Here is a 24049-nt window from a genome sequence, read left to right on the forward strand (position 1 = left end):
ATTTGAGCCGTTTCGCCATATATCGCTCCGTTTGTTAACAATCAAGACTGCCTTCCTGGTGGTGATCACATCTGCCAGGAGGGTCTCTGAAATTGCAGCTTTTTCTACTAGGGAGGACCTTTGTAGATTTCACCCTGACAGAGTAGTATTAAGATTGGACCCAGCCTTTCTCCCTAAGATCAACTCTACCTTCCACAGGGCGCAGGAGATTGTGTTGCCTGACTTCTGTAGCCATGGGACTCATCCTTCGGAACTGCGGTGGCATAAGCTCGATGTGAGACGAGCTTTGAAGATTTATATCCGCAGGACCCAGGGATTCAGGATTTCGGAGGCCTTATTCATCTCCTTTGCATCTAGGTCCTTGGGCACTAAGGTCTCGTCTAGGACGATAAGCCGTTGGTTGTGTGACTGCATCAGGGAGGCTTATCGATCTAAAGGATCACCTGTTCCTCAGGGACTTACCGGACATTCCACACGCAGTACGGCTACGACAGCGGCCTGGAGGACCCAGGCCTCTCTAGAGGACATTTGTAGGGCAGCCACTTGGGCGGCTCCGTCTTCATTCATCAGACACTATCGAATTGACTCCTTTGCTTCTGCAGAAGCAGCCTTTGGGAGGAGGGTGTTACAGCGGGTGGTTTCCTTCTCAGAGCCCCTGGTCCGTCCTTCTCCCTCCCTTAGTTAATATCTTGGGTATATCCCATCCTGGACTCTCCTTGCAAGTGCATTGGAGAAGGACCGTTGAAACTTACCTGAACGGTCTTCTCGATGCACTGCAAGGAGAGTCCAGACCCGCCCGAATCCGGGACCGGGGTCCCCTTGGAAGGTGATGGTTTTTGGTTGTTTGGAAGTTTTTTGATTACCTGAGGGTTTAATAAATAAGTTTGTTAGCTTTACTGCTCCTTCGTTTCCTTTAGACTGGAGGGCTAAGGGGGGCGGTGCCTGCCTAATATTAAAATTAAACTCAGTCCCGACCAATCAGATTGAGAACTACCCATCCTGGACTCTCCTTGCAGTGCATCGAGAAGACCGTTCAGGTAAGTTTCAACGGTCCTTCAGTTACTGTGGATTTATCTACCACGTCTGCTGGAAGTTTGTTCCAAGGATCTACTACTCTTTCAGTAAAATAATATTTTCTCATGTTGCTTTTGATCTTTCCCCCAACTAACTTCAAGATTGTGTCCCCTTGTTCTTGTGTTCACTTTCCTATTAAAAACACTTCCCTCCTGGACCTTATTTAACCCTTTAATATATTTAAATGTTTCGATCATGTCCCCCCTTTTCCTTCTGTCCTCCAGACTCTACAGATTGAGTTCATGAAGTCTTTCCTGATACGTTTTATGCTTAAGACCTTCCACCATTCTTGTATCCCGTCTTTGGACCCGTTCAATTTTGTCAATATCTTTTTGTAGGTGAGGTCTCCAGAACTGAACACAGTATTCCAAATGTGGTCTCACCAGCATTCTATATAGCGGGATCATAATCTCCCTCTTCCTGCTTGTTATACCTCTAGCTATGCAGCCAAGCATCCTACTTGCTTTCCCTACCGCCTGACTGCACTGTTCACCCATTTTGAGACTGTCAGAAATCACTACCCCTAAATCCTTCTCTCCTGAAGTTTTTGCTAACACAGAACTGCCAATGCAATACTCAGATTGAGAATTCCTTTTCCCCAAGTGCATTATTTTACATCTGGAAACATTAAATTGCAGTTTCCATTGCTTTGACCATTTATCTAGTAAAGCTAAATCATTTACCATATTACAGACGCCTCCAGGAATATCAACCCTATTGCACACTTTAGAGTCATTGGCAAATAGGCAAACCTTCCCCTATGTCCTCAAGAGTTGTTAATTTAAGACCTCAAGAGTTGTTAATTTAATCCTACGTACCTTCTCTTCCCTCTGCAGGCTATCCTGCGGGATACCCCGCCACAGCCGCCGCCTACAACCCGAACATCTATTCGACCACCGCCGCAGGTTATGCCGCAGGTAAACATTTTTGTGTGTGTGTGTGGTGGTGTTGGTTTATTTTTATTTTTTTTAATTTATTGTATTTGTATGCCGCCCCTCTCCGCAGACTCGGGGCGGCTAACAACAATGATAAAAAACAACATGTAACAGGGGGGGCGTTTGCCCAGGTTCGCCTGGTGCACCAGTTGCAGCTCTATCTTGACCGGGATTCACTGCTCACAGTCACTCATGCCCTCATCACCTCGAGGCTCGACTACTGTAACGCTCTCTACATGGGGCTACCTTTGAAAAGTGTTCGGAAACTTCAGATCGTGCAGAATGCAGCTGCGAGAGCAATCATGGGCTTTCCCAAATATGCCCATGTTACTCCAACACTCCGCTCTCCGTATTGGTTGCCGATCAGTTTCCGGTCACAATTCAAAGTGTTGGTTATGACCTATAAAGCCCTTCATGGCATCGGACCAGAATATCTCCAGGACTGCCTCCTGCCGCACGAATCCCAGCGACCAGTTAGGTCCCACAGAGTTGGCCTTCTCCGGGTCCCGTCGACTAAACAATGTCGTCTGGCGGGCCCCAGGGGAAGAGCCTTCTCTGTGGCGGCCCCGACCCTCTGGAACCAGCTCCCCCCAGATATCAGAGTTGCCCCCACCCTCCTTGCCTTTGGCAAACTCCTTAAAACCCACCTCTGTCGTCAGGCATGTAGGGATTGAAATTTCCCTTCCCCCTAGGCTTATAGAATTTATACATGGTATGCTTGTTTGTATGATTGGTTTCTTAAATTGGGGGGTTTTTTAGATTGCTTTTTAATATTGGATTTGTTACATTGTTTTCTTTATTGTTGTTAGCCGCCCCGAGTCTTCGGAGAGGGGCGGCATACAAATCTAAATAATAATAATAATAATAATAATAATAATAATAATAATAATAATAATAATAATAATGTTTGTTCATCCTGTGTGTTGCTTAGCTGTTTTCGGGGGCTGGCATCTCCACGGAAGGGGTCTATTTTCCAAGGGCTATTTCACTCACGCAACACGAGGGGATAGGTGGGGGAGCTCATCAGATTTGCAGATGACACCAAACTGGCAGGAATAGCCAACACTCCAGAAGATGGGCTCAACATACAGAAGGATCTTGGCAGACAGGAACAATGGGCGCCATCAAACAAACTGAAATTCATTGGTGAAAAAAGTCAGGTTCTACATTTAGGCCAGAAAAACAAAACACACAAGTACAGTATATGTGGTACTTTGCTCAACCGTAGTAACTGTGAGAGGGATTTTGGAGTCCTAGTGGACATTTAAATAGAAGCCAGCTGTATGCAGCAGCTGCCAAAAAAGCCAACACAGTTCTAGGCTGCATCAACAGAGGGAGAGAATCAAGATCACGTGAAGTGTTGATACCACTATATGATGCCTTGGTATGGGCACACTTGGAATCCTGCATTCAGTTTTGGTCACCACGATGCAAAAAGGATGTTGAGACTCTAGAAAGAGTGCAGAGAAGAGCAACAAAGAGGATTAGGGGACTGGAGGCTAAAACATAGGAAGAACAGTTGCAGGAATTGAATATGTCTAGTTTAATGAAAAGAAGGACCAGGGGAGACCTGATAGCAGTCTTACAATATCTCAGGGGTCGCCCCAAATAAGAGGGAGTCAAGCTAGGCTCCAAAGCACCGGAGAGACCGCCTTCTGCCGCACGAATCCCAGCAACCGGTTAGGTCCCACAGAGTTGGCCTTCTCCGGGTCCCGTCGACTAAGCAGTGTCGTTTGGCGGGACCCAGGAGAAGAGCCTTCTCTGTGGCAGCCCCGGCCCTCTGGAACCAGCTCCCCCCAGATATCAGAGTTGCCCCCACCCTTCTTGCCTTTCGCAAGCTCCTTAAAACCCACCTCTGTCGTCAGGCATGGGGGAATTGAAATTTTCCCTTCCCCCTAGGCTTATAGAATTTATACATGGTATGCTTGTATGTATGAGTGGTTCTTTAAATGGGGTTTTTAAAGATTATTTTTAATATTAGATTTGTTTACATTGTCTTTTTATATTGTTGTTAGCCACCCCGAGTCTTTGGAGAGGGGCGGCATAAAAATAAAATAAAATAATAAAATAAAATAAAATAAATTAAATAAATTAAATAAATTAAATAAAATGGGTTTGCTAAGTTGTTAAGTCAGTTTTGCCTATTTTTTGTTTGTTTTTTGCCACCGTTGTTAAGTAAATCACTGCAGTTCTTAAGTGAATTGTGCAGTCGTTAAGCGAATCTGGCTCCCCACCCCCCAATTGACTTTGCTTGTCGGAAGGTTGCTTAAAAGGGACTGCGTGACCCCAAGACACTGGAGCGGGTCATAATAATAATAATTAATAATAATAATTTATTAGATTTATATGCCGCCCTTCTCCGAAGACGGGGCGGCTCATAACAATAATAAAAACAATATTATAGTAGAACAAATCTAATATTAAAAAAACATATAAAACCCTATCATTATTTAAAAAAACAACACATTCATACCAAACATAAAACAAAGTATAAAAGAGCCTGGGGAAAAGGTGTCTTAACTCCCCCATGCCTGGCGGTATAAGTGAGTCTTGAGTAGTTTACAAAAGACAGGGAGGGTGGGGGCAATTCTAATCTCCGCCGGGGCCGCCACAGAGAAGGCTCTTCCCCTGGGGTACGCCAAACGACATTGTTTTGTCGACGGGACCCGGAGAAGGCCAACTCTGTGGGACCTTATTGGCCGCTGGGATTCGTGCGGTAGTAGGCGGTTCCAGAGGTATTCTGTTCCAATGCCATGTAGGGCTTTAAAGGTCATGACCAACACTTTGAATTGTGACCGGAAACTGATCGGCAGCCAATGCAGGCCACAGAGTGTTGTAGAAACATGGGCGAATCTTGGAAGCCCCACGATGGCTCTCGCGGCTAAATGTTAGTCAGTTGCCAAACATCGGAATTTGGAGCCCGTGACCGTCGCAAGGGTGAAAAACGGCTCTCCTTTTTCCAGTGTCGTTTGTAACGGTCACTAAATGAAACGTCATAACTCAAGGATTGACTGTAGGGAAAGCTTCTGAAAAGATCTCAGCTTAAATTTTTTATTAACACCCCCCCCCCCCCTCTGCAAATTTCAGTTTGTTAGCATAAAAGTTTAGGAGCCAAGATGTTTTTATTTGGAGGCTGAAGATTTTGCAGATGGGCCAAACTTTTAAAATACATTTTCTGATTTAGGATGCGGGAGCTTAGCAACCTCAAATCACAGCTCAGATTTAAAATCTTGTCTTGCTGCCTGTCAGCCTGAATCCCAATAATACCCACCACGAAGGGCATTTTCATACCCTGTTTCCACCTCCCGAAATAAGATCCCCCCATTATAATCCGCTCTGAGTCTCCGGAGAGGGGCGGCATACAAATCTAATTAATAATAATAATAATAATAATAATAATAATAATAATAATAATAATAATTATTATTATTATTATTATTATTATTATTATTATTATTATTTAGATTTGTGCCGCCCCTCTCCGAGGACTCGGAGCGGCTCACAACAGCTAAACACAATGTACAAATCTAATATTAAAAGCAATTAATAACCCAGGAATCATTCTGCATGCTTCTTCACGCACGCACATATACGCACACATACACTTTAAAACATGGTGTTTGGAAGCAGCTCCCTGATTCTGCTGTGCCGGGCATGATGGGACCTTGTTTAATGTTTCCAAATGTAAAATAATGCACTTGGGAAAAGGAATCCTCAATCTGAGTATTGCATTGGCAGTTCTGTGTTAGCAAAAACTTCAGAAGAGAAGGATTTAGGGGTAGTGATTTCTGACAGTCTCCAAATGGGTGAACAGTGCAGTCAGGCGGTAGGGAAAGCAAGTAGGATGCTTGGCTGCATAGCTAGAGGGAGAACAAGCAGGAAGAGGGAGATTGTGATCCCGCTGTATAGAGCGCTGGTGAGACCACATAGCCGCCCCGAGTCTTCGGAGAGGGGCGGCATACAAATCTAATAAATTTATTATTATTATTATTATTATTATTATTATTATTATTATTATTATTATTATTATTTGGAATACTGTGTCCAGTTCTGGAGACCTCACCTACAAAAAGATATTGACAAAATTGAACGGTTCCAAAGACGGGCTACAAGAATGGTGGAAGGTCTTAAGCATAAAACGTATCAGGAAAGACTTCATGAACTCACTCTGTCTAGTCTGGAGGACAGAAGGAAAAGGGGGGACATGATCGAAACATTTAAATATGTTAAACGGTTAAATAAGGTCCAGGAGGGAAGTGTTTTTAATAGGAAAGTGAACACAAGAACAAGGGGACACAATCTGAAGTTAGTTGGGGGAAAGATCAGAAGCAACGTGAGAAAATATTATTTGACTGAAAGAGTAGTAGATCCTTGGAACAAACTTCCAGCAGACGAGGTGGATAAATCCACAGTAAGATAAAATACAGGAAATAGCATAAGGGCAGACTAGATGGGCCATGAGGTCTTTTTCTGCCGTCAGACTTCTATGTTTCTATGTTTTCCTTTGACCTTGCGACTTCTTGTGTTCTCCACAGGCTACCCGGCTGGAACGCCCTACAAAGTCCCTCCGACCCAGAGTAGTAGCGCCCCGCCTCCCTACTCTGCGTCACCCAACCCGTACCAGACCGCCATGTACCCCATTCGAAGTGCCTATCCACAGCAGAACCTGTACGCCCAGGTGAGTTTGGGCCTCCTGTCTTCCTTGCCCCCAGGTGTTTCGATAGAAGAGTTACAGAGGGTGGACAAAAAAATGGAAACACCTGCATTTTTGGCATCATAATGTTTGAACATGTTCAAATCAATCAAAACTTGACATATTTTAATGTTGTTGTTTTATAAATTATGTTATTTGATGTTTTTTAAAACTACCTTAAAATTTTTTTTTAAGGAAATTGGTTATAACCTTCTAGAAATGGCAGACCTCTCAGACTTTCAAAGAGGCCAAATTGTTGGTTACTCGAATGAATGGCAGGCGCTCGTGTAACAGAAAGTTTCAAGAGGTGATGTCTCAAAAGTCATGGCTGCTTTTGAAAGAGAAGGTCTGGTCAAAAGTCGAAGTGGTCTGAGAGAGACCGTCGGACTCTAAAGCGAATGGTTAGAGCGGATCGCAAGACCACAGCTCCTAAAATCACTGCAGAGCTCAATAGACACGTAGAGAACCCAGTTTCCACAAAAAATGTTTGAAGGGAGCGTCACAAATCTGGATTCCACAGAAGAGCTGCAAGGGGTTTCCATTGTTTTGTCCACCCCCTCTTGACGGGAGTTCTTGCTGTGCTCTGAATTTGGTGGGGGGGTTTTCCCAAACCTGTCATGACCCAGCTAGGTATCATCATCAGTCCTGGAAGGGGAAGAGGTTTCTGTGGCTGTGTCCTTATAAACAACAACCTTATCTAGAAGCCACCAAGAACAGCCCTCCAGCAGTGAAGGGGCAGGTGACCTATATGTAAATAAAACAAACGGCATCCTATCTAGCACTGATGATGTTCCCTAGTCTGTCAGAAGACAACCCAGCTCAGAGATGGTGAAGGGCCCCACAACCGTCTTCCTCTTCCTCCTCTTTCTCTTCTTCCTCAATTCCTCCTCCTCTTCTCTTCCTCCTCCTCCTTCTTTTCCTCTTTTTCCTCCTCTTTCACTTCCTGCTCCCCCTTCTCCTCCTCTTCTTGTTTCTCTTTTCCTCTTCCTCCTTCTCCTCCTCTTCCTCCTTCGTTTTCTCTTCCTTTTTGTCTTCTTTTTCTATTCCTCCTTCTCTTCTTCCTCTCCTCTTCCTCCTCCACTTCTCCTTTTTCTCTTATTTATCTTTCTCTTCCTCATCTTCCTCCCCCTTTTTCCCTTTCTTCTTGTCTTCCTCCTCCTCTTTCTCTTTCAACTCCTCCTCTTTCTCTTTTTACTCTGCATTTTCTCTGCAATCTCTCTGTATTGTAGTCATGTATTATAGCTGAAATGTGTTTATGATGAAGACACCTGGTAAGAAAGCCAATGCACTTGGTAATATTTGGATTGCTATTCTGACTTATTGTGTGTATGACTTTAGACTGTTTATCTGAAGATGTTATTTCTCAAAGTAACCTTTAATTCAAGTTAGTGTATGGCTGAGTAGTTACTCAACCTAATTTCTCGGGGTTCACAGCCTGGATAAACAAAGATTACTCTGCTCATACATTAACAGCTTTCCTTCCTCCTCCCAACAGGGGGCGTACTACACGCAGCCGGTCTACGCGGCGCAGCCTCACGTCATCCATCACACCACGGTGGTCCAGCCCAACAGCATCCCCTCCGCCATTTACTCGGCTCCCGTCGCCGCGCCCAGGGCCAACGGCGTAGCCATGGGGATGGTTGCTGGGGCAACCATGGCCATGTCCGCAGGTAAAGGTCCGAGGCGAAGAATGAAAGTCAGTGCAAAAAAATTGCTGTCCCCCAGTGAGCCCAATGGGCAAACCTGAAATTTGGGAAAAATGGCTTCCTGAAAGTCTCCAGAATGCGAAAAACAGCAAAGCGGGCAAACAGGAAGTCCGTTTTTCTGAACTTCCGGTTTGCCCGGTTTTTTCACCGTCCCAGGCTTCAGTGAGGCCTGCGGGTATGTGCGGGACAGGGGGGGGATTATGCGCATGCTCACGGGACAGCATGGTGGGGACTGCGCATGCGCTGGGGTGGAGGGAATGGGTGTGGGCTACAATACACGCCATTACGGATCTCGCGTGTTGGCTATTCCTTCCTGGGCGCCACTGTCAGGACGCCAGCCAGCCGCGGAGAGGTTTTGCAGGCAGCTCAAGCCAGCGAGTCAAGCTGCAGGTTGCCGGAAAACGTTGGAATTTATCAGCAGCCGCCCTTTTAAATCATTTCCTGCCTTCCCCGCCACAGGCACTCTGCTGACGACTCCACCGCACACCGCCCTGGGGGGCCATCCGGTCTCAGTGCCAACGTACCGGGCGCAGGGCACCCCTGCCTACAGCTACATCCCGCCTCATTGGTAATTCCATGGGCCAGACCACGTGAGTATATGTGGGTCTCACTCGGGAGTTGGTGGGGGGAGAGAGCTGATGCTGAGAAGGGATTGGGTGAGTTTCTACAGTTTCGTCTTCAGGACATACGGTATCTCTGCTAAACAGAACTAAGAAAGAGGGAGGGAGGGAGGGAGGAAAAAGAGGAAGGGAGAGAAGGAAGAAGGGAGAGAAGGAAAGAGGGAGGGAGGGAAGGAAGGAAAAGGAGGGAGGGAAGAAGGAAGAGAAGGGAGGAGAGGGGGAGGGAGGGAGGGGAGGAAGAAAGGAAGGAAAGGAGGGAAAAGGGAAGGGAGGGAGGGAGGAAGAGAAGGGAGGAGAGGGGGAGGGAGGGGAGGAAGGAAGGAAGGAAGGAAGGAAAAGGAGGAAGGGAGGGAAGAAGGAAGAGAAGGGAGGAGAGGGGGAGGGAGGGAGGGGAGGAAGAAAGGAAGGGAGGGAAAAGGGAAGGGAGGGAGGGAGGGTGGAAAAAGAGGAAGGGAGAGAAGAAAGGAAGGGGAAGGAAGGAAGAAAAAGGAGGAAGGGAGGGAGGAGGGAAGAGAAGGGAGGGAGGAGAGGGGAAGGAAGAAGACAGAGAAGAGTTGGGAAGGAGAGGGTGGGAGACAGAGAGGAAGGAAGGAAATGAAGGAATAGGGCAGAGAGGGAGGAAGGGAAAGGAGAGGGAGGGAGGGAGGTAGAGAGGAAGGAAGATGGGGGAGACTGAGAAGAGGGAGGAAGGGAGAAGGAAGGAAGGAAAGAGAATGGGTAAAGAAGGAAGGGAGGAAGGGAAGAGAGAAGAGAAAGGAAGGAAGAGTATAAGGAAGGAGAAAGGACAGAGGGAGAGGGAGGGAGGGGAGAAATGAGAGGGGAACGAGGGAGAAGAAAGCAGGGTGGAAGCAAGGGGAGGGGAGAAGATAGGGAGGGGGGAAGAAAGGAAGGAGAGAGAGGGAAAAGAAAGAGAGGATGGGAGGAAGGGAGGGAAAAGAGGGAAGGAGGAAGCATGGAGATTTGAGAAACTTTTAAGAAAAACGGAGCCTTCCACAGCAGAGGAGATAAAGATGGAAAAGGAAATTTGAACTCGGGTCTCAAACTCTCTTCCTTTCTCTCCCCCGCTCTTCACCAGATCTGGAGTCAAGACCTCGGATGTAACCAGGCACGATGATGGAGCAGCTGCCCCACAGCCCCCCCTCCTCCTCCCCCCTCCCTCCGGGCCGTTGCCAGCCAAAACCCGCCCACCTCCCTGGTCCCCTTTGAGTTTTCAATTTTGCATTTGATTTTTTAGGAGGGAACAAAGCCAGCCCCTTCCCCCCTTTCCCTATTCTTCCAGCCCCCCATCCCCCACCCCATTGCCAGCCCTATTGTTGATTTTTGCCCCCATTTCCCTCCATTGAGCATCACCGGGACCTGCTGAGGCCATCTAGACGTTCAGGCTCCATGTGGGTTCCTCGGAGGGTTGGGGGGGGAACAGAACGGGTTGGGGGGGTTGGAAATTCCCTCTTTAGGGGTTCTTCCCCTCCCCTCCAATAAAGAGGGGCAGCCTTCCCATTAATTTTAGGCCGCTAGAAGGGGGTCCCTTTTGTGGATGAGAAGGGGTCAAAAAAGTCAAAATGGCAGCCTGGACCCTGATTGAGACCCTCTCTTTTTTGCTTTCTTTTATTTTATTTTTAATGCATTGGATATGTGTGTTGCTTTAAAAGGGTGGGGGCAGAGTTTTGTTGTGGAAGTTCTGGCTGGTATTTTGCCCCCACCCCGTTCAAAATGGACCTTCTGGAGGTGATAACAGGTAGTCCCTGACTTATGACCATATCAGAGCCCCAAAACTGTTGCCGAGGGAGACATTTTGTTCAGTTGATTTTACCCCCCTGTTTTTACAACCGTTCTTCGCCTCCGTCGTTCAAAGAATCGCTGCGGTTGTTAAAAGTCACTCACGCGGTCGTTATCCGAATCTGGCTTTCCCTCCTTGTTGATTTTGCTCGTCGTAACATCGCAAAAGGGGAATGTCACCCGGATACAGCGACCATCATAAATAGGAGACAGGTTTCCCAAGTGTGAATTTTGATCACAGCGAAATGGTTGTAAGTATGAAAAACGATCCCTAAATCGTTTCCCCCCCGCGCCACTGTCGTAACTTTGAATGGTCACTAAAACAAACTTATAAATCGAGGACTAACTGTAACGAGGTGAAGCGGAAGACCCCAAAATTTCCCCCTTGTTAGCTCAAAAGAAATTCCAACCCCGAGGTCAACAGAAATGAGGAGATTCTATGGTTGTTTGTTTGGACAAGTTGACTTCCATCTCTGCCCACACAATTGTGGATTAATGGAACTGAGAGGGAGAGTAGGAGACGACTACATCATTTCTGACCAATGGCAGTCCAATCTCCCATCTATTCCAGTTGAATCAAGGTGGCCTTCAAGGATCTCCTTAATCAAAGAGGATTTTTTTCCTCTGGGCAGCACTGACCTCACCAAATGACCTCGCTAGTCTTTTTGGGTTCTAGGTTGGGTTCTCCATCCCTTTGGACCCCCATTGTTCAAGGTCAATGTCAATAGTCTCTGGACGATGAACGGTGGTGGCCAAATGTTACTGTGGATGTGCTCAATAGCTGGTCCACGTCCTGCTCAGCTGATCACGGATTTCGAAGATCAAGAGACGAATGCGTTTTGGTATCCTAGACCAGTGTTCTTGGCACCCAAGTTTGAGAGTGAAGAGGATGAGGAGTTAGAGACTGAAAGTCAACCAGAGGCTGTGGCTCCCCCATAGGTGTTATTGAGTGACTCGGGATGATATAGAACCACTTATAGATACAAGAGTGCACAAAACTATGACCAGGCAAGATTATTTGAGAAGAAAGAGGTTTGGAGCTCTATAGAACACTTGGCCACGCCTTGGTACTATATAAGGGAAAGTCTCGCGAGGAATCAGTGCAAACGACAACGTTCCAACAATGACAAGGTGTGTTTCTCTGTGCTGTAGAGATCCTGTTTACCTCCAGACAGCTTTAAATATCCACAGACTGCTCATCCGGGACTTCTGCCAAAATGCTGTGAGTTTTGAATGATTAATAGACCCTTGAAAGAGACTTTAATGAGCTCTTGGATTTCGGCCCAGAAAAGTCATTAGCCATGGACCGCTGCCCAGTTCCTGATAACATTCTTTTGACTTTTAACTATTGGATGATATGAACAATTTTTATCAATTTCTGGGGTCTCCTCGCTTAGATAGAACAGAGGGCACCCAAATGAAGGTTGTCTGGAACCCACTTGAGATGGGGGAGATACTGTCCTGGCACCGAGTCCCCCCCAAAATAAGATACACACCACTGATTTTAGGATTAAAGATTTTACTGCTAATAAAAGTCTTAGCAGCTGGCCAGAAGCCCAAGAATAAGTAAACCCAGCAATAATTGCTAAATTGGAGCAATAGTCCTTATCATAGATTTACAGAAGTTGGCTGGAAGCCTAAAGCTCATCAAGAAAGCCAACTTTTTTTTTTGAAACGCAACCCGAAATATAGGAGCGGAAACTAGATTTCTAGGATAAATGATGTTGTTATCTGCGCTGAAGTGATGCATGATTCCAAATAGCCTGAGGGCGTGGCCCAATAGCCAGCAGTGCTACCCACAAGTAAACCTCGTCCTGAGTAATCACTCTTGCCTCCTAGAGGCCCTGCGCACCCTATTCTCCAGAAGAGGCTTCTCCTCTTCTCCTGAGTCACTCATCTGAGGAGGTGCAGAAGGCCCTGGTTGCTCTTCAGCCTCCGACACCACATCCTCTTCGCTGTCGGTCTCAGGGGCCAGGAACACAGGCCACTTGTACTGCATCTCCACTGTCTCTGAGTCCTCTGGATCCATTGCTAATTGAGCAGGACGCAAATGGGCCACAACAGGTGCAGAGACGATACCTAGCATTAAAAGAAACACCATCCCCTTATGGGGCTATGGGAACGTATTGTGGAGGTCTTTCTCCCCCCCCCCCAAAGGAAGGGAAGCAGCAGGACCAATGGAACTCCCCACCAGGAGGAGACCTAGATATCTAATAAAATAAATAAAATAAAATAAATGAGTTTTCTCCAACCAACCAAGCTGCCCTGAGTCTACGGAGAGGAGCGGCATACAAATCTAATAAAGAGAGATGCTGTCACAGTGCTTGTTCCTCACTGATGGTACTCCAGGGGAAGGATGTCTGGCCAATCAACCTTTGCTAGGAATCGACGGAGAGTTAATTCAGTAGGAGCCAGCTGTGTGCAGCAGCTGGCAAAAAAGCCAACACGGTTCTAGGCAGCATTAACACAGGGATGCAATCAAGATCACAAGAAGTGTTAATATCACTTTATAAGGTCTTGGTAAGGCCACATTTGGAATCCTGCAGTCAGTTTTGGTCGCCACGATGTAAAAAGGATGTAGAGACTGTAGAAAGAGTGCAGAGAAGAGCCACAAAGAGGATTAGGGGACTCGAGACTAAAACACGAAGAACGGTTGCAGGAACTGGACATGGCTAGTTTGATGAAAAGAAGGGCCAGGGGAGACACGACAGCAGCCTTCCAATATCTCAGGAGCTGCCACAAAGAAGAGGGACTCAAGCTAGTCTCCAAAGCATCTGAGGATAGAACAAGAAGCAATGGGTGGAAACTAAAGAAGGAGAGAAGCAACTTAGAACTAAGGAGAAATTTCCTGACAGAACAATTAATCAGTGGAACAGCTTGCCACCAAAAGTTGTGAATGCTCCAACACTGGAGGGGTTTAAGAAGATGTTGGATAACCATTTGTCTGAAGTGGTGTAGGGTTTCCTGCCTAAGCAGGGGATTGGACTAGAAGACCTCCAAGGTCCCTTTCAACTCTTCTTCTGTTATTCTGGGACTAGGGTGGCCCATTTTTGCTGGAGAACTGCGTGGCCGGACGTCCAGCCAGCCGGTCCTCCCTATCACGCTCCGAGCAGCTCTGGTCTCCGGTTCGGACTTCCAGGTGTATATAGCTGTATAAAGTATATAATCTGAAATCTGATGGGGGGAGGGGTGGCAATCGACCAAGAGAGCTGGGTAGCATTGGAAGCCCCCCTTCCAAATGACCCCCGACATGAATCCTGGGACCTATAGATTTGTGGCCCCTTTCAGGAACAAAAAGATGGAATTATACAGGTAGTCCTTGGACTTACGACCACAGTAGGAATCAGCAAAGTGAGGCAGTTGTTAAATGGGTCACGCCTTTTGGTCACATCAGTCCGGCTAATCATTGCCGGCGTTAAATCAATCTCATGGCCATTAAGTGAATCCAGCTCCCCCTTTCCTATTGACTGTCGGAAGGCTGCAAATGGATGATCACCTGACCACCACCACCCCGGCCACAACTGTCATAGATACGAAATTTGATCATTGGACCGTAGGGATGCGACAGTGGTCGCCAGTGAGGACTGTTTGGAAGTCCCATTTTTTAAAATGCCGTCATAATTTTGAACGGCCAGTAAACGAATCGTAAGATGACCTGCGTTGGCGGTTGAAAGCCATCTGCGTTTGTCCAGATTCCAGGGTTATCTCCCACGTGCACCCGCTTCCCCATTGATTAGGAAACAAGCTTCACTAACCCCTCCCCTGGTTGCTATACAAGTTCAGTGGTACCTCTACTTACGAACTTAATCTGTTCCGTGACTAGGTTCTTAAGTAGAAAAGTTTGTAAGAAGAAGCCATTTTTCCCATAGGAATCAATGTAAAATCAAATAATGCATGCGATTGGGAAAACCACAGGGAGGGTGGAGGCCCTGCTTCCTCCCAGGAGATTCCTAGAGAGGCCCCACGGAGGCTTCTCCCCACTTTTTCCGGCCCTGTTTTCTCCCAGGAGATTCCTAGTGGGGCCCACCGAGGCTTCTCCCCATCTTTTATGGCCCTGTTTCCTCCCATGAGATTTCTAGAGGGGCCCCAGGGAGGCTTCTCCCCACCTTTTCCGGCCCCGTTTCCTCCCAGGAGATTCTTAGAGAGGCTCCACAGAGGCTTCTCCCCACCTTTTACGGCCCTGTTTCCTCCCAGGAGATTCCTAGAGAGACCCCACAGAGGCTTCTCCCTGCCTTTTCCAGTTACAGTTTTGGAGGCTCGGGTTTGTAAGTGGAAAATGGTTCTTGAGAAGGGGCAAAAAAATCTTGAACACCCGGTTCTTATCTAGAAAAGTTCGTAAGTAGAGGCATTTGTAGGTAGAGTCCCTAATTTATGTCCACCATTGAGCGTCAAATTTATATTGCTAAGCGAGAAATCTCTGAACTTTCCTTACCCCGTTTCTTAAGCGAATCGTTGCCCCTGGAGGAGCAGGTCAACCCTTCAATTTTCATTACTAAGTGAAACATCTCAATGAATTTGGCCCCATTTTGCAACCTCGCCACAGTTGTTAAATCAATCGCCGCAATTAACGGCAAGGTTGTTAAGTTGAACCTGGCTCCCCCGTTGCTTGTTGGAAAGTCGCTGTTCTGTCAGGCTCTCTGGTAGACTCCTCCCAAAAATTCACAGGTACAAATTTCAGACACACGCACACGTTTGAAAATTCAAAACAATGTTCTTTCTAATGAAAAGTCACTTAAACCAAGCCCTCTTTTGGGATAGCAAAGAGCCCTCGTCTCCAAACAAACTGGTAATTTGTACAAGTCCCTTATCAGTTCTGTGATACTTAGCTTGCAGCTGTGAGGCAATTCACAGTCCTTCTTTCACAAAGTGAAACACACTTGGCTTTGGTTTAGTTTCAAAGCGGGGAAAAATCAGCACACAAAAGGTCAAAGTCACTCATGTCTTCTTGGTCAGAAGAGCCTTCATCAGCAGATTCCACCGGGAGCAAAACAGGCCTGCGGCATGTGGATGTCTCCCCCACATCCACAGTCCTTGGGGCAGGAGCTGGGCCAGAGCTAACCACAACAGTCGCAAAAGGGGATCAGGTGACCCCGAGAGTCCGTAACCACGAACAAGTTGCCATGCATGCAAATTGACCGTAGCAGCCATTGTTAGAGGGATAATGGTTCATAAGTCAAGTTTTTTCCACTGCTTTTAAACAGTCACTAAATGAATGGTTATAAGTCGGGGACTACTTGCATTGGAAGTTTCTTGCATAAAATAATTTGTAGTGCACGCAAGACTTTTGAGATATTTTTTCTGAAATTATCCAATCCGCAGAATTAATTCCGTTCATTGCTTTTAGAACATTTTTTAAATTACCGGAAATGAGAGTCTTCCATATTTTTTTTCAACTTTTCAGGATTTAACCCAGCAGAGTTGTTTGTGTGTGTGTGTGTGTGTGTGTGTTTTTGTGGGGAGGCGAGAACTGGTGTGTTTGAAAAGACCCCTGGACCTTCGGTTCGAACTTGTGAATATGATATGTAAATTCATAATAATCATGATTTCATTGGGAAAAATCGGATCTCCCCTGACCGATCTAAAGCCAAGCGTTTGTAACTGTACGATATTTACTGTAAGATGTAGAACATTCAATAACGATTAAACTTATTTCCAAAAAAGAAAGAAGGAAAAAAATCCCACCGAGATCTCGTCTCTTGATTCAAGCGTCTGCTTTCAATTTTTGCTTAGCGGATTCAAGACTTTTCGAAGTCCTCTTCAATTTTATCCAATTTAATCGGAATTGTTCGAAAATAATATAAAAAATTGGGCAATACTGACATTTTAATAGCAGATACTCATCCCATTAGTGATATTTGCAGTCTATTCTATTTCTGTAATTGCTTTTCTATTTTTTTAAGTAACATCATATAATTATCTTCTTTAGTAGTGGTACACTTCTCCTATGGTGTTACTCCTTAATACGTAACCTCTACAATTTGGATCCGTAGTTTTTCTTCTAGTTCTTACATTTCTCTTTTAGTCACATTCTTAGTTGTAATTTTAATTTTCTCTTTATTAATGTTTAACTCTGCTACTTTTCTCCTAGAATTCTCCAGCTAGTAAGTCCACAAGTATTATTATTTATTTATTATTTATCTATTAATTAATTTAATAGATATGACTGGAACGAAACCCCATTGCTAAGCAAGATGGTGGAGTTCTGTCCCGTTTTGCCACCACCTTGCCGCCTTTGTTAAGCAAATCAATGCAGCTGGTTTAATTAGTAACACCGTTGTTAAATAAATCCGGCCTTCAACTTTGCAGCTCAAAACAGTCACGAAAGGGGAATTGCATGAGCCCCGAATACTGCGACATAAATTTGAGTCCGTTGGCAAGGCCTGAATTTTAATTTTAAAGGCTGCAAAAGTGAAAAATGGTCCCAAGTCGTGTTTCTTTCAGTGCCGGTGTAATTTGGAATGATGACTAAAGGAACGGTCGTATATCGAGGACTTTGTAATGCAATCTTTCTTCTCCCCTTCTTTCCTCTCCTCTCTATGTTCAGCTTCTTGTGCGAGAGCTCCCTCTGCTGGATCCCTTGCAACGGTGCACAGGCAGCCAAATCAGCTTCCCCAATTCTCATGCAATGTACTGTATTTTTTTACCCTGTAAGTCAGAAGTCTTCAAACTTGGCCAACTCCCAGAATTCTCCAGCCAGCAAGTACACAAGTATTTATTTTTAAAATTTTAATTTAATTTAAATGCCGCCCAACTCCTGGAAGACCCTGGGCAGCTTACAACAGGGAAAGGACTTGGTTAGCCATGAAGGTGGTCAAAACAATTGGAAGTCCAATTGAGTTGGGTTTCTCGGGTCCAAATCTGGACATCACCCTTGCAGATGGACGGAGAAGGACCAGAAGTAATAAATAAGGAGTATCAGGCATTTGATCACGTATAATCTTGAGAAGAATAACTAGGTGGGGAAGAAAACCAGAAAGTCCAAGTGCTTTTTAGGGGAAAAAACCCACATTTGGGTGCTTTTTAGCATCTAGACTTGCGCAAAACCAAAACAAGCCACTGCAGTTTGAACAAGTTGCAGCTTCTGGGTAGTTTTCAAGGGCAGCCCCATGTAAAGAACATTACAGTAGTCAAGATGGGGTGGGGGGGTTGACCAGGGTTTGGGTGGTTGTAAGCAGGGATTTACAACAGGGATATCCAACCTTGGCAACTCATCTTGGCAAATCATGTATATAAATATATCTCTGTATAGGTACTTGACTAAATAAATAAATAAATAAATAAAATAAACGTTAAGTCTGGTGGGTTTCAACTCCTAGAATTCCCCGGCTGAGGAATTCTGGGAGTTGAAGTCCACAAATCTTAAAAGTGGCCAAGGTTGGAGACCCCTGACTTAGATGACCCTTCTGGCTTCTTCCAACTCTATCATTCATGGCTGGCTGAGGAATTCTGGGAGTTGAAGTCCACAAGTCTTAAAGAGGCCAAGGTAGGAGACCTCTGACTTAGATGACCCTTCTGGCTTCTTCCAACTCTATCATTCATGGCTGGCTGGGGAATTCTGGGAATTGAAGTCCACAAGTCTTAAAGTGGCCAAGGTTGGAGACCCCTGACTTACATGACCTTTCTGGCCTTGGTCAACTCTATCATTCATGGCTGGCTGGGGAATTCTGGGAGTTGAAGTCCCCAAGTCTTAAGTGGCCAAGGTTGGAGACCCTGACTTAGATGACCCTTCTGGCCTCTTCCAACTCTATCATTCATGTCCGGCTGAGGAATTCTGGGACTTGAAGTCCACAAGTCTTAAAGTGGTCAAGGTTGGAGACCCCTGACATAGAGACTTCAACACCTCCCTGACCCTCACCTACCACCCAGCCTCCCCTGCACAAAACAAGGGCAACCACCAACCACCGATTTGTTTTCTGGTTTTTATTTAACAACATTTAGAAATGAAACTTTTTTTCTTCTTTTTTACATAACACCATGAAGGGTTGGCAATAAATAAACTTAGGGACAAAAACACGGAGGCGCCCACTCATGTGGAGGAGTCCAGGCGCTCCCACGATGCTCTGCCCGCATAAATAATATATAGGGGGGGAAAAAACTAGCCCTCGACTTATGACTTCAACAGGAACCAGAATTTTCTTTTGCTAAGGAAGTTGGTTGTAATTTGATGACTTTTGTTTTGGCCCGTGGTTGTTAAGTGAATCATTGCAGTTAGTAACACGGTTATTAAGTGAATTTGGCTTCCCCACTGATGGTCGCAAAACATGTGACCCCAGGACACTGGAAGAGTCGTAAATACGAGTCAGTTGCCAATTTTTAATCGCTAGGGGGATGCTGCATTGGTCATAAATGTGAAAAATAGTCATAAATTGCTTTTTTTGATCCAGTTATAATTTTGAAGGGTCACTAATTGAATCGTCATAAGTCGAGGACTAGCTGTAATATTTTTATTTTTCTTTCTTCCTTCTGTTCCTTCCTTCCTCTTCCATTTTCTTTCTTTCCTTTCTTTCTGTCCCTCCCTCCCTTCTGTTCCTTCCTTCCTTCCTCTCTTTCTTTCTCTTCCTTCCTTCCCGTTCCCCCTTCTGTTCCTTCCTTCCTTCTTTCCTCTTTCTTTCTTTCTTTCTTTTCTTTCCATCTTTCTCTCACACACATATAAACACAGGCACTCAAATGTATCTTGCCGCCTCTTGCACGCACAACCACACTCGCACGCCACCCATCAGCCACACACACCATCCTCGGCATAGCTGAGTTCAGATGCTCAGCAATTCCAGACCTGGAATGGAACACCACCAGGAAACCCCAGGGGATGCGACTAAATTGAGAAGACAAGGAAATCCCCCCCTCCCAAAATAAATAAAAATTCAGCAACCAACTTCTGCAGGGTTGCCCAGAAGAGTCCACACGGCCACCAGCTCCAAGTGACGGAGGTTCCACGCTTCCACTCAATGCCAGGCTGCAATAATAAGTTTTTTTCTTTCTCGTCCTACCCGGCCTGGTTGTTGTGTCCGAGCCACGTGCAAAAGGAAAACGGAAACAAAGGGGCTCCTCCGGCCATCGTCTTTGGTCCTTTGAAGTGGGTTTTTTTTGCAGGAGGGTCTCCCCTGGAGCTGCCCACCCCCCTTCAGCAGAGTCTGACCCAGACGGGGTCCAAGGAAAGCCGTCCGGCCGTCACTTTCGCCAATGCCCAACACATGCGCTGCAGCCGGGAAGGCGCTTTGGACACATAGCGTCCACAAAGGTTGCGTTGCTCCCATCTTCTCGGCCGCACGGGGCAGTCAAATGACAACCTGCAAAGGGGGAGGGAGAGAAGGGGTGGAATTACATGGCCATCAATGGGATTGGAAGCAAATGGGGTTTGCTCTCTAAAGCAGTGTTTCCCAACCTTGGCAACTTGAAGATATTTGGACTTCAACTCCCAGAATTCCCCAGCCAGCTGGGAAACACTGCTCTAAAGCCATATATAAATGGAGAGCAACCCCCCCTCCGTTCTAGCACTGATAGAAACATAGAAACATAGAAGATTGACGGCAGAAAAAGACCTCCTGGTCCATCTAGTCTGCCCTTCTACTATTTCCTATATTTTATCTTAGGATGGATCTATGTTCATCCCAGGCATGTTTCAATTCAGTTCCTGTGGATTTACCCACCATGTCTGCTGGAAGTTTGTTCCAAGCATCTACTACTCTTTCAGTCAAATAATGTTTTCTTCCGTTGCTTCTGGTCTTTTCCCCAACTAACCTCAGATTGTGCCCCCTTGTTCTTGGGTTCACTTTCCTATTAAAAACACTTCCCTCTTGAACCTTATTGAATCCTTTAACATATTTAAATGCTTCTATCGTGTCCCCCCTTTCCCTTCTGTCCTCCAGACTAGACAGATTGATGTTCCCTAGTTGGGTCATACAATGTGCCAAATTCAGAGACCACCAAGGGGCCCATAGTCTGGTGGGTGTCGTGGCCCATCTGTATCCTGCGCAGCTGATCAAGGATTCTGTGGATCGAGAGACGGGTGTGGGTTGGTATCCTAAGCCAGTGAACTTTGCACCCAAGTCTGATAGTGAGGAGGTCGGAGAGGATGTGGCATCAGAGGCTGAACGGCAACCAGGCCCTGTTGCACCTTCAGGCACCCATGAGTGACTCAGGAGAAGAGGAAGAACCTCTTGATGCTAGAGTGCGCAGGAGTGTCAGAAGTTATGAGTGGCTGAGCAAGAGGAGATCTATTCATGCAGAGACCTCCTCTTTCTCAGCCACTCCTGCCTTCTAACAGCCCTGCATACCCTGGCATCAAGAAGAGGCTCTTTTCCTGAGTCAAGTGGCACATCTGGAGGTGCAACAGGGCTTGGTTGGCTTTCAGCCTCTGACCCCACATCCTCTCCGACCTCACTATCAGACTCAGGTGCCAAATACACTGGCCTAGGATACCAATTCACACCCATCTCTCAATCCTCAGAATCCGTGACCAGCTGAGCAGGACGTGGACGGGCCACAACAGTGGAATCCTTGGTGCTGGAGCCAGGATGGCACAGTGGTTAGAGTGCAGCACTGCAGGCTACTTCAGCCAATTGCTAGCTGTAGTTCAGCAGCTCAGCTCCCACTACCAGCTTAAGGTTGACTCAGCCTTCCGTCTTTCCGAGGTGGGTCAAATGAGGACCCAGATTGTTGGGGACAAGAGGCTGATTCTGTAAACTGCTTAGAGAGAGCTGTAAAATCACCATGAAGCAGGATATAAGTCTAAATGCTATTGCAAGAGAGAGAGGAAGACAAAGAGACAGAAGGAGAGGGAGGGAGGGAGGGAGGGAGGAAGGAAGGAAGACAGCTGGGGTGACGCAGTGGTTAGAGTGCAGCACTGCAGGCTACTTCAGCCAACTGCGGTAGTTCACCAGCTCAGATCTGATCACCGACTCAATGTCGACTCAGCCTTCCGTCATTCCAAAGTGGGTCAAAGGAGGACCCAGATTGTTGGGGGCAAGAGGCTGATTCTGTAAAGCACTTAGAGAGGGCTGAAAAGCACGATGAAGTAGTAGATAAGTCTAAGTGTTATTGCTATGACTAGTTGTCTTCCTCCTCGTCTTCTCTACAAAACCGCCTCCCTTTTAGCACTGATGGTCTTTCATAACTGGGTAATTAAACCTCCCCAACAAAACCACCCAGCTCAGAGAGCACCAAAGACCCCAGAATTCCTCCCTGACCTACAAATATTCTCTTTTATTGGTGTTTTCTAAGTCATGGAAATCCTGGCTGGTATCTTGGGAAGACATCCCAAGACCGGCTTGCTTTCTGTCCACGGGCAACGCTTCCGGGGGTCTTCCACCCTCTCCTTGACATTCCCTTGGACGTTAAAAGAGACCCCCCTGCCCCGCCCTCTGGATTACCTCTTGCTGTCCCTCTGCCACGGAGGGCCTTTTCAGTCTCGCTCCGTTGCTGACCGGTGCTTTTTGCTCTGGGGTGAGGGAGGCGTAAGGGGGCTCACTGGGCTCAGCCTCCCCCACCCCTTCGGAGATGGTTTTCAGTTCTGTCGGGTTCGGTCTCTGCTCAGGGATACGGGCCACGCGGAACCTGGGAGCAAAATAAAGCAAAGGTAACTGTGGAGTTGCAACCTGGGCCCTGTTCTGTTGCATGTGGCAAACGAGCAGCAATTATTTATTATTATTATTATTATTATTATTATTATTATTATTATTATTATTATTAATTAGATTTGTATGCCGCCCCTCTCCGTAGACTCGGGGCTGCTCACAGCAATGATAAAAACAATATACAATGACAAATCTAATAGTTAGAATCTAAAATAACAATAATACATTTTAAAAAGTCTAAAAAACAAGAAACCCCAATATATAAAAACATACATACAGTCATCATACACACACACACACAAATTAGCTGCCAATTAAGGCTCAGGCACAAGGTTTTGAAATGAAATGAAATACCGTATTTTTTGGTGTATAAGATGCACCTTTTATCTCCTTAGAAGAGGCTGATAATTAGGGTGTGTCTTGAACTCTGAATGTAGGTTTTTTTCAGCCCTAATTAGCTGCTAATGACCTTCCCAGCTTTCCTATTAAAAACACTTCCCTCCTGAACCTTATTTAACCCTTTAACATATTTAAATGTTTCGATCATGTCCCCCCTTTTCCTTCTGTCCTCCAGACTCTACAGATGGAGTTCATGAAGTCTTTCCTGATACGTTTTATGCTTAAGACCTTCCACCATTCTTGTAGCCCGTATTTGGACCCGTTCAATTTGACCAATATCTTTTTGTAGGTGAGGTCTCCAGAACTGGACACAGTATTATTCCAAATGTGGTCTCACCAGTGCTCTATATAAGGGGATCACAATCTCCCTCTTCCTGCTTGTTATACCTCTAGCTATGCAGCCAAGCATCCTACTTGCTTTCCCTACCGCCTGACCGCACTGTTCACCCACTTGGAGACTGTCAGAAAACACGACCCCTAAATCCTTCTCTTTTTGCTAACACAGAACTGCCAATGCAATACTCAGATTGAGGATTCCTTTTCCCCAAGTGCATTATTTTACATTTGGAAACATTAAACTGCAGTTTCCATTGCTTTGACCACTTATCTAGTAAAGCTAAATCATTTGCCATATTGCAGGCGCTTCCAGTAATATCAACCCTATTGCACACTTTAGAGTCATCGGCAAATAGGCAAACCTTCCCTACCAAACCTTCCCCTATGTCACTCACAAACATATTAAAAAGAATAGGACCCAGAACAGACCCTTGTGGCACACCGCTTGTAACCAGGCTCTGCTCAGAATACTCGCCATTAACAATAACTCTCTGATGTCTATGCTTCAGCCAGCTGCAAATCCACTGAACTATCCAGGGATGAAGCCCAATCTTCACTAATTTATCTATCAGCTCTTTATGTGGCTGAACCACACTCTGGCTTGGCAAGTCATTCAATGGCGCACCTGGGACCTTACCTGCCGACGGAGAGGATGGTAATTTCCCCTGGACGGGGCGGTTTTGGGGCCTGGCTGCCAGGCAGAACACTTGTAGACACGGCTTCAGTGGCTCTCAGCATCTCCGGCCACTTTTTGTGGCTGCAGCGGGTGCAGCTGGGGCCCGAGCGCACGGCCAGACCCTGGATGGTATGGAGATGGTGCTGATGCCGGCAAACGTGGGGGATCTGGGGCAGGAGGTGCAACCTAGATGGGGCAGAAGCGACCGTCATTTGGGGTGACAAGAGAAAAAGGGGGCACTTTAGCTAGATCTTAGCAGGA

The 24049-nt window shown here is 46.2% G+C and overlaps 2 protein-coding genes across 5 annotated transcripts in view; one reads left to right on the plus strand and one right to left on the minus strand.

The window, feature by feature from the left end:
* FAM168A (family with sequence similarity 168 member A) overlaps nucleotides 1-16095 on the plus strand; it is an 86611-nt gene extending 70516 nt beyond the window's left edge. For all 4 annotated transcript variants that reach the window (XM_070749470.1, XM_070749473.1, XM_070749471.1 and 1 more), the window contains 5 exons: nucleotides 1911-1991; nucleotides 6545-6687; nucleotides 8198-8372; nucleotides 8868-8998; nucleotides 10104-16095. In XM_070749470.1, the coding sequence (XP_070605571.1) occupies nucleotides 1911-1991; nucleotides 6545-6687; nucleotides 8198-8372; nucleotides 8868-8980 (512 nt within the window). In that variant the 3' untranslated portion in view covers nucleotides 8981-8998; nucleotides 10104-16095. The remainder of the gene's footprint in view (nucleotides 1-1910; nucleotides 1992-6544; nucleotides 6688-8197; nucleotides 8373-8867; nucleotides 8999-10103) is intronic.
* A 3349-nt stretch (nucleotides 16096-19444) lies between these two features.
* The window catches only part of RELT (RELT TNF receptor), a 57124-nt gene continuing 52519 nt past the window's right edge, over nucleotides 19445-24049 (minus strand). Inside the window, exons 9-11 of the mRNA XM_070751612.1 lie at nucleotides 23750-23974; nucleotides 22174-22357; nucleotides 19445-20091 (exon numbers count right to left, since the gene is read on the minus strand). Of these exons, the coding sequence (XP_070607713.1) occupies nucleotides 20080-20091; nucleotides 22174-22357; nucleotides 23750-23974 (421 nt within the window). The 3' untranslated portion in view covers nucleotides 19445-20079. The remainder of the gene's footprint in view (nucleotides 20092-22173; nucleotides 22358-23749; nucleotides 23975-24049) is intronic.

The sequence above is a fragment of the Erythrolamprus reginae genome, chromosome 4 (assembly GCF_031021105.1).
Source record: "Erythrolamprus reginae isolate rEryReg1 chromosome 4, rEryReg1.hap1, whole genome shotgun sequence".
Lineage (NCBI taxonomy): Eukaryota > Metazoa > Chordata > Lepidosauria > Squamata > Dipsadidae > Erythrolamprus > Erythrolamprus reginae.